Here is a 10,851-nt window from a genome sequence, read left to right as displayed (position 1 = left end):
CCCAAACTTTGCTTTGGGAGTCTCTCCTGCAGTGAGCTCAGTGCTGGCAAGGCACTGCCTCGTGCTCAGACACAAGGACCCAGCCAACAGGACTCCCAGGCATCTGCTGCAGCTTGGGAATTGCCATGTGTTTTCCCTTGTCAGGCTGATGCATTCAAATTCATGTCCTGCCCCCAGCTATCCGCAGGCAGGTAGCTCATCCTGTGTCCCCCATGCTGCCCTGTGGGACTTGGTCCATCCCTTCACTCCCTGGTGCTGCAGTCCCTGCTGTCATGAGCAGTGGCAGTGCAGCAGGGTGAGCCTTCACAGACATTTAACACGTACCAAGCGGAGCTGCAGGTTGCTGTTGGTCGTGCTGATGCAGCACCAATGCAAGAGGAAGGTAGAGTTGGATCTCTCCTGCTTCCCTGTCCTCTGGCTAGCCAGGTAATTTAATAAAATACTTTGCTGCGTAGGCAGCTGTTAACAGCTTCAAAGCAGTGCACAGACATTAATGGCAGCACCCTGCAGCACCAGGATGTGACACTAACCCGTCAGCAGGAGAGGCACTAAGTCCCCTCTCGTTTCAAGTGTGCTGCTCAGAAGTTCAGTCACAAGAAGCCAGCACTTGTACCTCACCTCTGATACATTAGAGAGCACCTGGTCCTGACGGCATGACCAGCGTTTGATCCTCAGTGCCTTGAAGTTGGCATGAGCCCTTTGAAGATGCTGCAGTTCAGTGGATCCCTTTAACTTCCTGCTCCTCATCTGCCTCCTGCTCCATCTGGGAGCAGAGGCAGGGCTGTGCTCCTGCAGGGGCTGCTCTCCGGACTCGGGTCTGTGTGTTGGCTCTGCCTGTGAACAGGGGACAGCCACCACTTCTGTCACATCGAGATGCACTCTCCCCTTGAGGCAGGAAAGAACAAGGATTGCCAGACACAGCAGAGCAGAAATCAGCTCCGTCAGGATTTCCAGGTCCTGCTGACACCAGGCTGCCAGTAACGAGGTTTAGGAGGTATTTTTAGCCAAACGGGAAGGGAGGTGCCCTTGGCTTTTTGTTTTCAGCCTCAGGCCAGCAGGAACAAGGCTGTGCAACCCTGCTGCACTGCCCAAAGCAACTGCTAGAGGCACATTCCAGCCTGATGTTCCCCTGCCTTCCTGGTGATCCACAGGATGCAGCGACTTGGTTTGAGAACAAATCCCTTCCCACAAGCTGCGCTGGGTCTCAGTGACCTGCTACAAAGATGTGAGGATTGAAGGGGCGTCCCTGAGGCACCTCCTCACTGCCTCCCTCCAGCTGCACAGAGCTCACTCTGCTGCCTGCAGAGCCCCTGGCAGCTGCTTGCCTTGGCTGTGAGGAGGCCCCTGGAGATCAGCCCATCTCTCAGAACAGGACACCCTCCCAGTGACACCAGTGCCTGAGCAGGGAGCTGTGCTGAGCTCAGCATGGCCAAGCAGCTCTATGAACCCTCTGTGGGGCACAAAACCTTCTGTGGTACCAGTGTGGGCAATGCCCTCCTAAAGGACCAATTCTTTTTATTTTATTCCATCCTTGGGTTTTTTCCCTATCAAAGGCTGGAACCGTTTCTTTTCAGAAAAAAAAATAGTTTCCAGTTGGCTTTTTGGCTTTAGCTGTGTGTTTTCTGGGCATAGTGCAGTTTTTCTCAGCTGAGCCATTGTATGAAGTAATACAGTGATAGACTGTCTGTGTGTGTGAGGCTGTTTGTATGGGAGCCTTTTGTTTCTCTCTCTGCAGTGGGAGCCTGTGCTCTGATTGTGTGCATTCCAGGCTTTATCAGCACTGGGAAGATGTTGCTTGGGATTTAAGGTTCTCAGAGATATTCTTGTTTGGCATTCACAAAATCTGGAGACACGTGTTGGACATGGGCATTTTATAGACTCCAACAGCACAGCAAGAACTACAACCTGCTTCAATACAAAAGGGAGAGGAGGAAAAAACAAACACAACAAAAAGCTTTTCATACGGTGTTTGAAAAGCTCCCTATTAACAAAACACATGGCATAAAATGTGCTTCTTGTTGTGTTCAGGGGAAAAGTGAAACAAACTGCTTGAGAAATGCATTCATGGGAAAGATGAGCATGGGGAAAGCTGTCGAAATTAAACAGTCACTTCTAGCATCCAGACCAACAGGCAGTGCCAGCAGGAGGAGAGGGAAGTGGAGTACAAGGTCTGCATCCCAATCAGAGCTGGGGACTGCAGTTCCAGAGCACCAGCCAGCTGCAGGAGACATGAGCACAGGTCCTGTCTCTGAGTACCTGGAGGAGGAGGGATTAAATGCTGCCTCTTCCCAGGTGAGAAACACTGTTGGACTGCAGTGGGAAGGGTGAATATGAAGCTGGAGGAGAGGCTGTTGGTGCAGGTTGTGTTGCACAAGTGATGTGAGTGAGCCCAGCAAAGCCCTGCTCACTCCAGCATGGGATGAGGTGGAAGCTGTTGGAAGGTGAGCTCTGCTGTGAGATCTGCAGCTCTGAGCAGCTTATGGCTGTGGCTTGCAGGGCTTGATGGACATCCCTGTGCCACCCTCCCAGTCCCCAGCTCCCACTCCAGAGCAGAGCATCCATGGCCTGTGGGAGCTGCAGACCCAGCTGGACTGGCCACCTCCACAGTCACAGTGAGTGGCAGCAGAGTCAGTCCTGCCAAGGCAGTGTGCTGGGCTCTGTCTCCTTCCCTGGGGCATGCTGAGAAGGTGACATTTCTCTGTGGCAGTGGTGCCAAAGGGATCAGAGTTGTGGTTTGGTTTGTGCCTGGCCATGGGGTACAGGCAGCATGTCCCCAACAGACCATTCAGAAGGGACAGGACATCCTCAGCAGCAAAGCTATGAGAAGCGTAAGAACAGGATCCAGTGGCATTACCCTGAACACTCCCTGCCATCCTCCTGCCCTCTGGCTGGGCAGGCAGCCCTGTCAGATGTGTCCAGGCTTGGGGGTGTCTCCCACCACTAACTGGGGTTTTCTGTGTGGATTTTTTTTTTGCAGATGTCTCTGTTTATGACAGAAGTGTGATCAAAACAGGCATGTGCTTCTCTGAGAGGCAGGGAAGCCATGGGGAGGGTGAACTACCATCTTGAACTTAACAGCATGAAAAACTGGAGTGGGAGGCAGGACGTGTTTGAGATCAGGGGCTGTGGGAGAACAATGGAAGCAGTTATGTAGAAGCAGTTATGCTATTGGAAAGGTATCAGGTGTTGTCATCCCAGTTTCTGCTCCTCTTTCTAGCAGAACATTGGACTGATTTGTACAATTCAAAGTGGCCATACCTCTCCTTTTCCTTTGCAGTGAGTGAACAGAGAGTGGATGAGAGGCTGCAGTACATGCCAAGACAGTGTCACTGTCCCTTTTGGAGTTGGCTGTGTGCCTGTAAAAGCTCTGCTGCCAGCTGGGAGTTGGGGCAGAAAATGCAGGCAGTTCCTGGTAGCTGGTTTTGAGATACATGAGCTTGTACCTGGCTTTGTGTGAGAGATGTCCATCACCTTTAGATGTAAGGGGGTAGGAGGAATTCAGCTGCATAAGTACTAGATGGTGGCTGGTTGCAAGTGAATTTAGATAGTGACTTTTGAATGTTTTTATTTGGCTACAAGCAAGTGCTGTTGTATTTACTCTCTCATCTCCCCATCTGTCTGAAAGGGAGAGAGCTGGGAAATGTAATCTGGTACTGTATAACATGTTAAACTGTAGGAATGCCTTTTTGTGTGCCTCCATCAGAGCTGGAGCTGTGTGGATGGGCAGGGGCTCTGCCAGAGGCACTCCCATCTGCAGCTGGTCCCATCCCAGGGCATGGGGCAGAACAGCACGGGGCCATCTCTGGTCATGAAGAAGGTGAGCTGATGTTCCTTGGCTGTGGAAAGGAACATCAGCTCAGAAAACTGCTGGAAAACTGCTCAGCAGCACATGGAGCACTTCCTCTGTCCTGAACCTGCTGCTAGCCTGGAGCCTGTGCTGCTCTGCTCCTGTCCAGTGTGGCCTCTCAGTCCTACCTCACCAGCTTTCCAGTTTGCTTTGTCCCCACATTTATCTTCCTTCTGTGGTTGGACATGTGACTGAAGGCTTTAATTTATTCACAGCCCTGCTTTTGGTAATTCATCCTTTGTACTCTTTGCTGTCTTGTATTATTTAATTCTGTGAAGCACTCTGGGATTCAGTGTGTGTGAAAGATGCTGTACACAATAACATTATGCTGTATTGTTTGTGATTTGCAGGCCTTCTGGATTTCTAATTCTGATTGCAGTGGTGGTTTGTGTTATTTGTGCTATGGCTGTGCTCAACAGCCTCAGCTGGATCAGACTTCCCTTCCAGCCCTTTCCTTCAGGAGCTCACACCTCATTGTGCCCTGGTTTACTCTTGGCTTGCTCCATTCCATGTGTAATGGCTGGAAGTGCAGGGCAGACCCTGGGACATGGATTTGTGGTGTCCTGGTGAAGGCTCAGGGCCAAACCTGGTGTCTGACCCCTCGTGGGCTGTGGGGCTGTCCTTGGGGAGAAGTGGGAGTTGTGCTCTCTGGGGGTGGCCCAGGGAGTACGTGGGTTCCACGCTCAGGAGGGGCTGTTTGGGGCAGCACTGAAGCAGCAGAATGAGCAGAGTGATGCCTGTGATGGGTCTCTGCTGAGCAGCTGGACACAGCCAGAGCTGGAGGAGCTCATCAGCCTGTTCCTTGTGGGACAGGAAGCCTGAAATAGGGCAAATCTTGGGGCTGCTGGCGTGATGTGCTGTGTTGATGGGGGGATGCTGGCTGCTGCCCACCGCTCTGCTGCCAGGATTGCTGCCCCAGCTACACATGGTCAGTCCAGACCCTGTGCTTTGTGCCACTGTAGCTGCAGCTGTGGCTTACAGCCTCCTGTGCCCTGCCCTCTGTGTGTCTCACCTGAGGATGCAGTGGCAGGAGCAGCACAGAGGGGTAGCAGGTGGGATGGGCTCCTCGAGCAGGGGTGCCCACCTTCAGTTTGGCTCATGCTTCACTTTGGTTCATGCTTTTCCTGAACCTACAGCGCTGAAGCTTCCCAGAGTGACAGGTGAAGTTACAGCCCACAGTTTGTGTATTGCTCTGTCTATCCAAAGCACAAGGTTGCCATCAGAGCAGGTTTTTCCCTTTGTCCAAAGTCTGTGCACAGCTCCACTTTATGCACCAAAAGCCACACTTTAATTTTAGTGGAAGGCTCTGGGCTTGCAGCCTGGTAGAAATGTGGCCTTCCTGTACCATGCTGCAGCCCAGGACAAGGAGAGCTGTGCCACAGGGCCTGTGGTGCTGGATTCCAGTGCCCTGGGGCTGCTGCTAAGGGTGAGCACCTCCAGCTGCTCATGGTTTCCCCTTCTGCCTGGTCGCAGGTACGCCATTGACCGCAGCACGGACGCCGAGAGGATCTTCGACATCGATGCCAAAACGGGGGCAATTGTGACAGGAAAGGTCCTGGACCGGGAGACAGCAGGGTGGCACAACATCACTGTCCTGGCCAGGCAGGCAGGTGAGATGCAGGAAAGCTCTGTGGGGCAGGAGGAGGAATCTGGGTGCTGTCATTGCAGGGGTGGCCAAGACGCGAGTGTTAATCAACACCGAAGTAAAAAAGAAAAATAAATGCAGCAGCACTGAGTCTGACATCTCCCTAGACAACCTAAAAATACTCTTCCTGAGCTGAGCATTAATAAGGGAGCATGGTCGAATAGTATATTTGATGAACACTAATCAAATTTGTGTTATCTCTGCGCCATCTCTGCCAGTCATCCCTGCACAGCTTGCTGCCTGCGCTCACACCTGCTGAGCAGCACCGGGGGCTCCCGGGGGGCTGTGCTCACATCACTGCCTCCCCCACGTCAGTCCTGTGCCCTGGTGGAGTGGATGTCCCCTCAGCTGGAGCCCTGTGGCACTGCAGGACTGTCAGCACTTGCTTCTGCCAGAGCTCTCAGTGTTGGGATTCACAGACTGTACCTGCACCTGGGTGTGGAGCTCTGGATGCCTCCTGGGTGCCTGGGGTGGTGCAGGCTTGGCACAGAAGGAATGGATGGGAGATCCTGGGGTGCAGCAGTGGGAAGGGACTGTGGGAGCAGAATGTTCCAGGCACCATGCTGGGAAACAGAAAGGCATTGCCTTATTCTTCAGAGTTTTCCATATTTTGGAGGCGCAAGTCACCAGGGTAGCCTGGGCCCTGCTGTGCTCTGCCTCTGCCCTGCAGTGGGTACCAGGGAGCTGCTGGGGCTGCAGGGCACCTCCTTACCCCTGCTGACATGTGCCAAGGCCTGTCTGCCTGTGGGCAGGAGCCATCTCCAGGCTTTGCTCTGAGTGTCTGCTCATTCTTGAGTGTTGAAGCTGCTGTTCATGTTCAGGGAGCCAGGTGAAGGCCTGACTTGGGTCCCAGAGGTCACATCCTGCCACCCACTCTGGCCTGGTGAGGGCACAGGCCCTGTAGCCCTGGGAGAGGAAGGGCCCAGTGCCCAGAAGGGGTATCTGTGGCTCTGTGGTGCATCCCAGTTCCTCCCTGTGCCAGTGCTCTGTGCTGGGTGATGGGAGTGACCCCTGCACTCCCTGGCTGTGGCACTGCTGTGAGCCCTGCCTGGTCACGTCCCAGGGAGGGCAGTCCAGCTGTGACCTGTGCTGGGGGCTCCATGGGGAGGCTCTGCAGGGAGGGGGGATGGCAGCACTGCAGCACAACTCAGCATCCAGAGCAAACGTGAGGTGACAAGAATCAGAAGGACAATATTTACACGCTGTGGCTAGGATTTCAGAACAAGTCAGTAAATGCTGCAGCTCCCCTCTGGCAGGGAAGCCTGTCAGGCTGGATTGCTTCAAAAGCCAGGGAGACTCTTCAGTGCTCTGACTTCTCCCATGGTGAGCTCTGACTCATCCATTTTAGCTGCCCAGACATTCTTCCCAGTGACATTATCCTTAACGTTTTGTAATCATGAAATATTAATGACTGATATTGAATTTAAAGTACAATTTATGTCTGGATCCTCTGGTGGAAAGGGCAGTTGTAAAGGTACAGCCTTGTGAGTGATGGAGGGGTTTGGGAGCAGGGCTGTGCAGCAGCTGTCAGGATGTGCCTGGTGCAGTGGGATCAGCCCTGGAGTGGGAGTGGGGAATGCAGAGCAGCTGGGGGCTGGCAGCTGCACACCCAGCAGTGCAGTTCCTGGCACACAGGTGTCTGTGGTGCTCACCATGGGCTTGTGGGGTGCAGCTGGATGCCACAGGGTTGGACATCACCAACTCCATCAGAGGCAAGTGATCACTTAGTCTCTTTCCTCAGTGAGATGTAAACTTGGCAGGAGGAATGGGACAAACCCAGTGGGAGTCCTGCTGCTCAGCATTGTGCCTCAGCTCGTTGGGGCTGGTGGGAAACTGCACCCACTGAATTCCCAAGGTGCCAGGACCCACTTGATTCCCATGGCACCAATCACATGGCCTGGAGTGTATTGCAACAAGATTATTGCATCCCTGTGGCCTCCTGGTCTGCTGTCAGGGCTGTTTGACCCCACTGCAGGCTGAAGGACAACCAGCCCCACTGTGTGTCTCTGCCTAGCACCACTCTGTGCCACTGCCCAGCCCCACTGGCAACCCTTGTTCCCACAGACAGCCTGTGGGGCTCAGCAGCTCCAAACAGGAGCTGTGCCCCCTCCCTGGAGAGCCCTGCCTGGCACCCACTGCTGCTGCTGCAGCAGAGCCCGTGTCCAGGTTATTTCCCACCTGTGCATATCAGGGTGTATTTGCCCTGGAAGCAGTAAGAAAGGCTGCAGAAGGTGCCCAGCTGTGCCCATGAGCTCTCTGGGCTCCCCAGTGGTGCAGGAGGAGCAAGGGCAGCTCTGTCCCCCAGCAGGAGCTGCCCAGGACCAGCAGAGTGCTTGGCCTGCAGCATGGCAGCCAGCAGGAAGCATGGGGGCTGTTCAGCTAATCTGGCCTGGGACCAGGCCAAGCGTTTCCACAGATAAATCTTCATCTCCCTCGCAAGCTGTTTACCTTCCTTGGGCTAATATTAGTGATTCTCTTCCTGTTTTCCTCTTTGCTCATGTAAAATGATGAGGCCTTGACTGCTGTGTCCACTGCTGGTAATTGAGATGATAAATCTTCCTGCTGGAGACTGGCTTTAATCAGAGCATTGTGTTTGGATGCAATTTAATGACTCTCATGCTGCTGAGTTTGGGCAGGACTCAGGAGAGGTGAGAGCCATTTATGTTACTTGGCTTAACTGCTGCTTCCACTTTGCTTCCCCTCAGCTGGGGACCACGTTTTCAGCTCCAGCCTCTGATACAGCCACCTGTCAGACAAGTCACACCCCTGGCATGTCCCTGCTCTGTCCTTGGCAGCAGCACTCTGGTTTGCAGGCAGGAGCTGCACAACAGCTACAAACCCACCCTGTGCCCCAGCGCCGTGGCATCAGGGCTAGAGAGCAGAGTGGCACATCCCAGTCTTCTGCTCTGCATTTTCTTCTCCCAATTTGCTGAGATAGTGAGGAAATAAATTCCACTCCTGCCTCCTCTGACTTCCCTACTAATGTAAAAATTTTGAATTCAGTATTATACCAATTTGGTCTCCACACAGAAGAGCAGATTGGATGCTGCGCCCAGCAGTGTCCCTGAGCTGGGCTGCTCCAGGTTCTGCAGCTGCATGTGGCAGCCCACGGTCCCCTGGGCCCTCCTCAGACCCAGAGAAGCTGCTGAGCACTTTGGGGTGTGTGTGGGGAGGAGGGTAAATGGCATTTGCTGGATTTGGAGCTCCACAGGAGATGTTTGGGTGTAAAAATGCAAAGTGTTTTATTGTGAGATTGTGTGAGGGTCTGGAGGAGTAAGGGCTGGATCCTGGCACAGCAGAAGCCACAAGTCCCCTCCTCTCCTGCCACAGCAGGGGTGACCAAGCGCTGTCAATCCCTTCCCCTCCCTGGGAGCTGCTGCAGAGCTACAGCATTGCCCAGAGCTGCTCGGTGTCAGTCCTGTGAGCACTCAGCTGTCTGCAGCTCAGGGAGAGGCCAAGTTGGTGTTTTGCATCTGAATATTGAAGAGGAGAATATTGTCCTGTTGAGATTACTTACTTACGTGATTAATTAAACAAGGAAATACTCTGGGATGTGGATGAAGATTCCCCTGAAGCATTTAACTCTTGGCCTGAGGGTTGCTGTGCAGCAGGACTGTGACCGTCTCATGCTCCAGAATCCTGGCACTGCCTGTCCCATCCCTGCCAGCCCTGTCCCAGTGCTGCCTGTTCTGCTACGTGGCACCTGGGCAGGGTGTCTGGCTGAGCCCTGAGCCACGCTGGTGGCTGTGCTGAGGCAGGCACAGATGCAGCAGTGTGGAAGCACTGGGCAGAGCTCTGTCCCCCACGCACAGCAGCTCCAGTGGCTCTGAAATAATTCCTCCCATGTTGGCAAAGGCAGCTGCCAGTCACCAGCCTGGAGCTCCCATACTGCACGGCTGTGCTTCCAGCATCTCCCTCTTGTTCTGTGTATTTTCCCTGTCTCTTTCCTCAGTCTTTTCAGATTAATAGCATTCCAGCTCCTGAAGGAAATGCAGAAAAACGGCATGTTTAATTTTAATTTAGGGAAGCGTTTAGGTAGCAGCCTAGTTTTCTCTCTGCTGTCAATCAGGTTTTCTCAAGGCTGACATCAATTAGTTTAAAAATATTGAATGTAATTTTGCCTGACACAACATATTGCAGCCACTGCAAAATATAATTTATTTTAGAAGAAGAAATAATTAAACTAATTTGCATGTCAGTCAGCTGAGCTGGAATACCGAGGAGAGAGGCTGCAATGGAAGATGGTTCTTTTCCCTTCCGGTTGCCCTCAGCCAGCACGTGCTGCCCTCGCCTCAGTCACGGGCCAGGTGAGCCCTGTGAGGGCAGGTGCCTGCAGCACCCACACCACAGCCTCATCCACCCTCTCTGCTTCTCTTTCTGGCGCTGGGACCTGCCTGCTGAGCCTTTGTCCCTGTGCTGGGGCGTTTTGGGTGCGTGCTCACAGCACTGCCAGAGTTTCTGACCTCACAGATGTGAGTCCTGTGTTAGTTGTGTGCTTTGTGCCTTTCATCACAGATGAGCTCCAACAATCTCAGTCACACTTCTGACCATCGTAATATCAGTTTATGCCACTGTTACAAAAAACTTATTTCAGATGTTTTGAAGATAACTTCTTTCAAATACATCCAACCATTTTTCATTTTTTCCACCTGTAAATCCAGGTACTGGCTCAAAGGATGTGGGAAGTTGATAAAGCATTGAGAAACCTTCAAATATACATTGTGCAGCCAAAATAAAAAGAAGCTGATGTGTGCCTCACTGGAAAGGTAGACAAGAGTGCAGCAGTTGCCTTTCTAACCTCGATGTTCCTGACACGTCAAATTCTGACCCCGTCACTGAGCCAGGAGTGAGCAGGAGCCTCAGGCTTCAGCAGTTTTGGAAGGGCAGAAGGAGAGTTTCTGTATGACAGGGTGCATTTGGAAAGGTCACTGTCTCAGAGCTGTGCCCAGGGAAGCAGGACGTGAGCCCTGGCTGCAGAGGGGAGGGTGCAGGTCCCAGCTCTGTGCCCAGGCAGGGATGTGACCCCGCTGCCGAGCACGGCCCTGTGCCTCTGCCTGGCTCTGAACACGCTGCTCACATCCCTCCTCAGGGGCTGGGGGAGGTGGACTCGAAGAGAAGCTGCTTTGCTCAGGATCACCTGGATGTCCAGAGCTGGCACGCACCATCCCAACAGCTCCTGGGTTCGGCAGTGCTGGGATGGGCTCCTGCTCACAGCTGCCTCCCACACTGTGGGGCACTAAGGGAGCAGCTCCTCCTCTGGGTTACAGTTAGGAAGGGGAAGAGCTGGGGTCCTGGATTCTTCTTCCTTTTTTCCTCCTCTCCTCTCCTCTCCTCTCCTCTCCTCTCCTCTCCTCTCCTC

The 10,851-nt window shown here is 53.3% G+C and overlaps 1 protein-coding gene across 2 annotated transcripts in view; it reads left to right on the top strand.

Moving 5' to 3' along the window:
• CDH22 (cadherin 22) overlaps positions 1–10,851 on the top strand; it is a 70,895-nt gene that overhangs the window by 46,671 nt on the left and 13,373 nt on the right. For both annotated transcript variants that reach the window (XM_005422316.3, XM_031058009.1), the window contains one exon: positions 5,321–5,457. In XM_005422316.3, the coding sequence (XP_005422373.2) occupies positions 5,321–5,457 (137 nt within the window). The remainder of the gene's footprint in view (positions 1–5,320; positions 5,458–10,851) is intronic.

Source organism: Geospiza fortis, unplaced genomic scaffold (assembly GCF_000277835.1).
Source record: "Geospiza fortis unplaced genomic scaffold, GeoFor_1.0 scaffold188, whole genome shotgun sequence".
In the NCBI taxonomy this organism is placed as follows: Eukaryota; Metazoa; Chordata; class Aves; order Passeriformes; family Thraupidae; genus Geospiza; species Geospiza fortis.
This window is presented reverse-complemented; position numbering and strand designations above follow the sequence as displayed.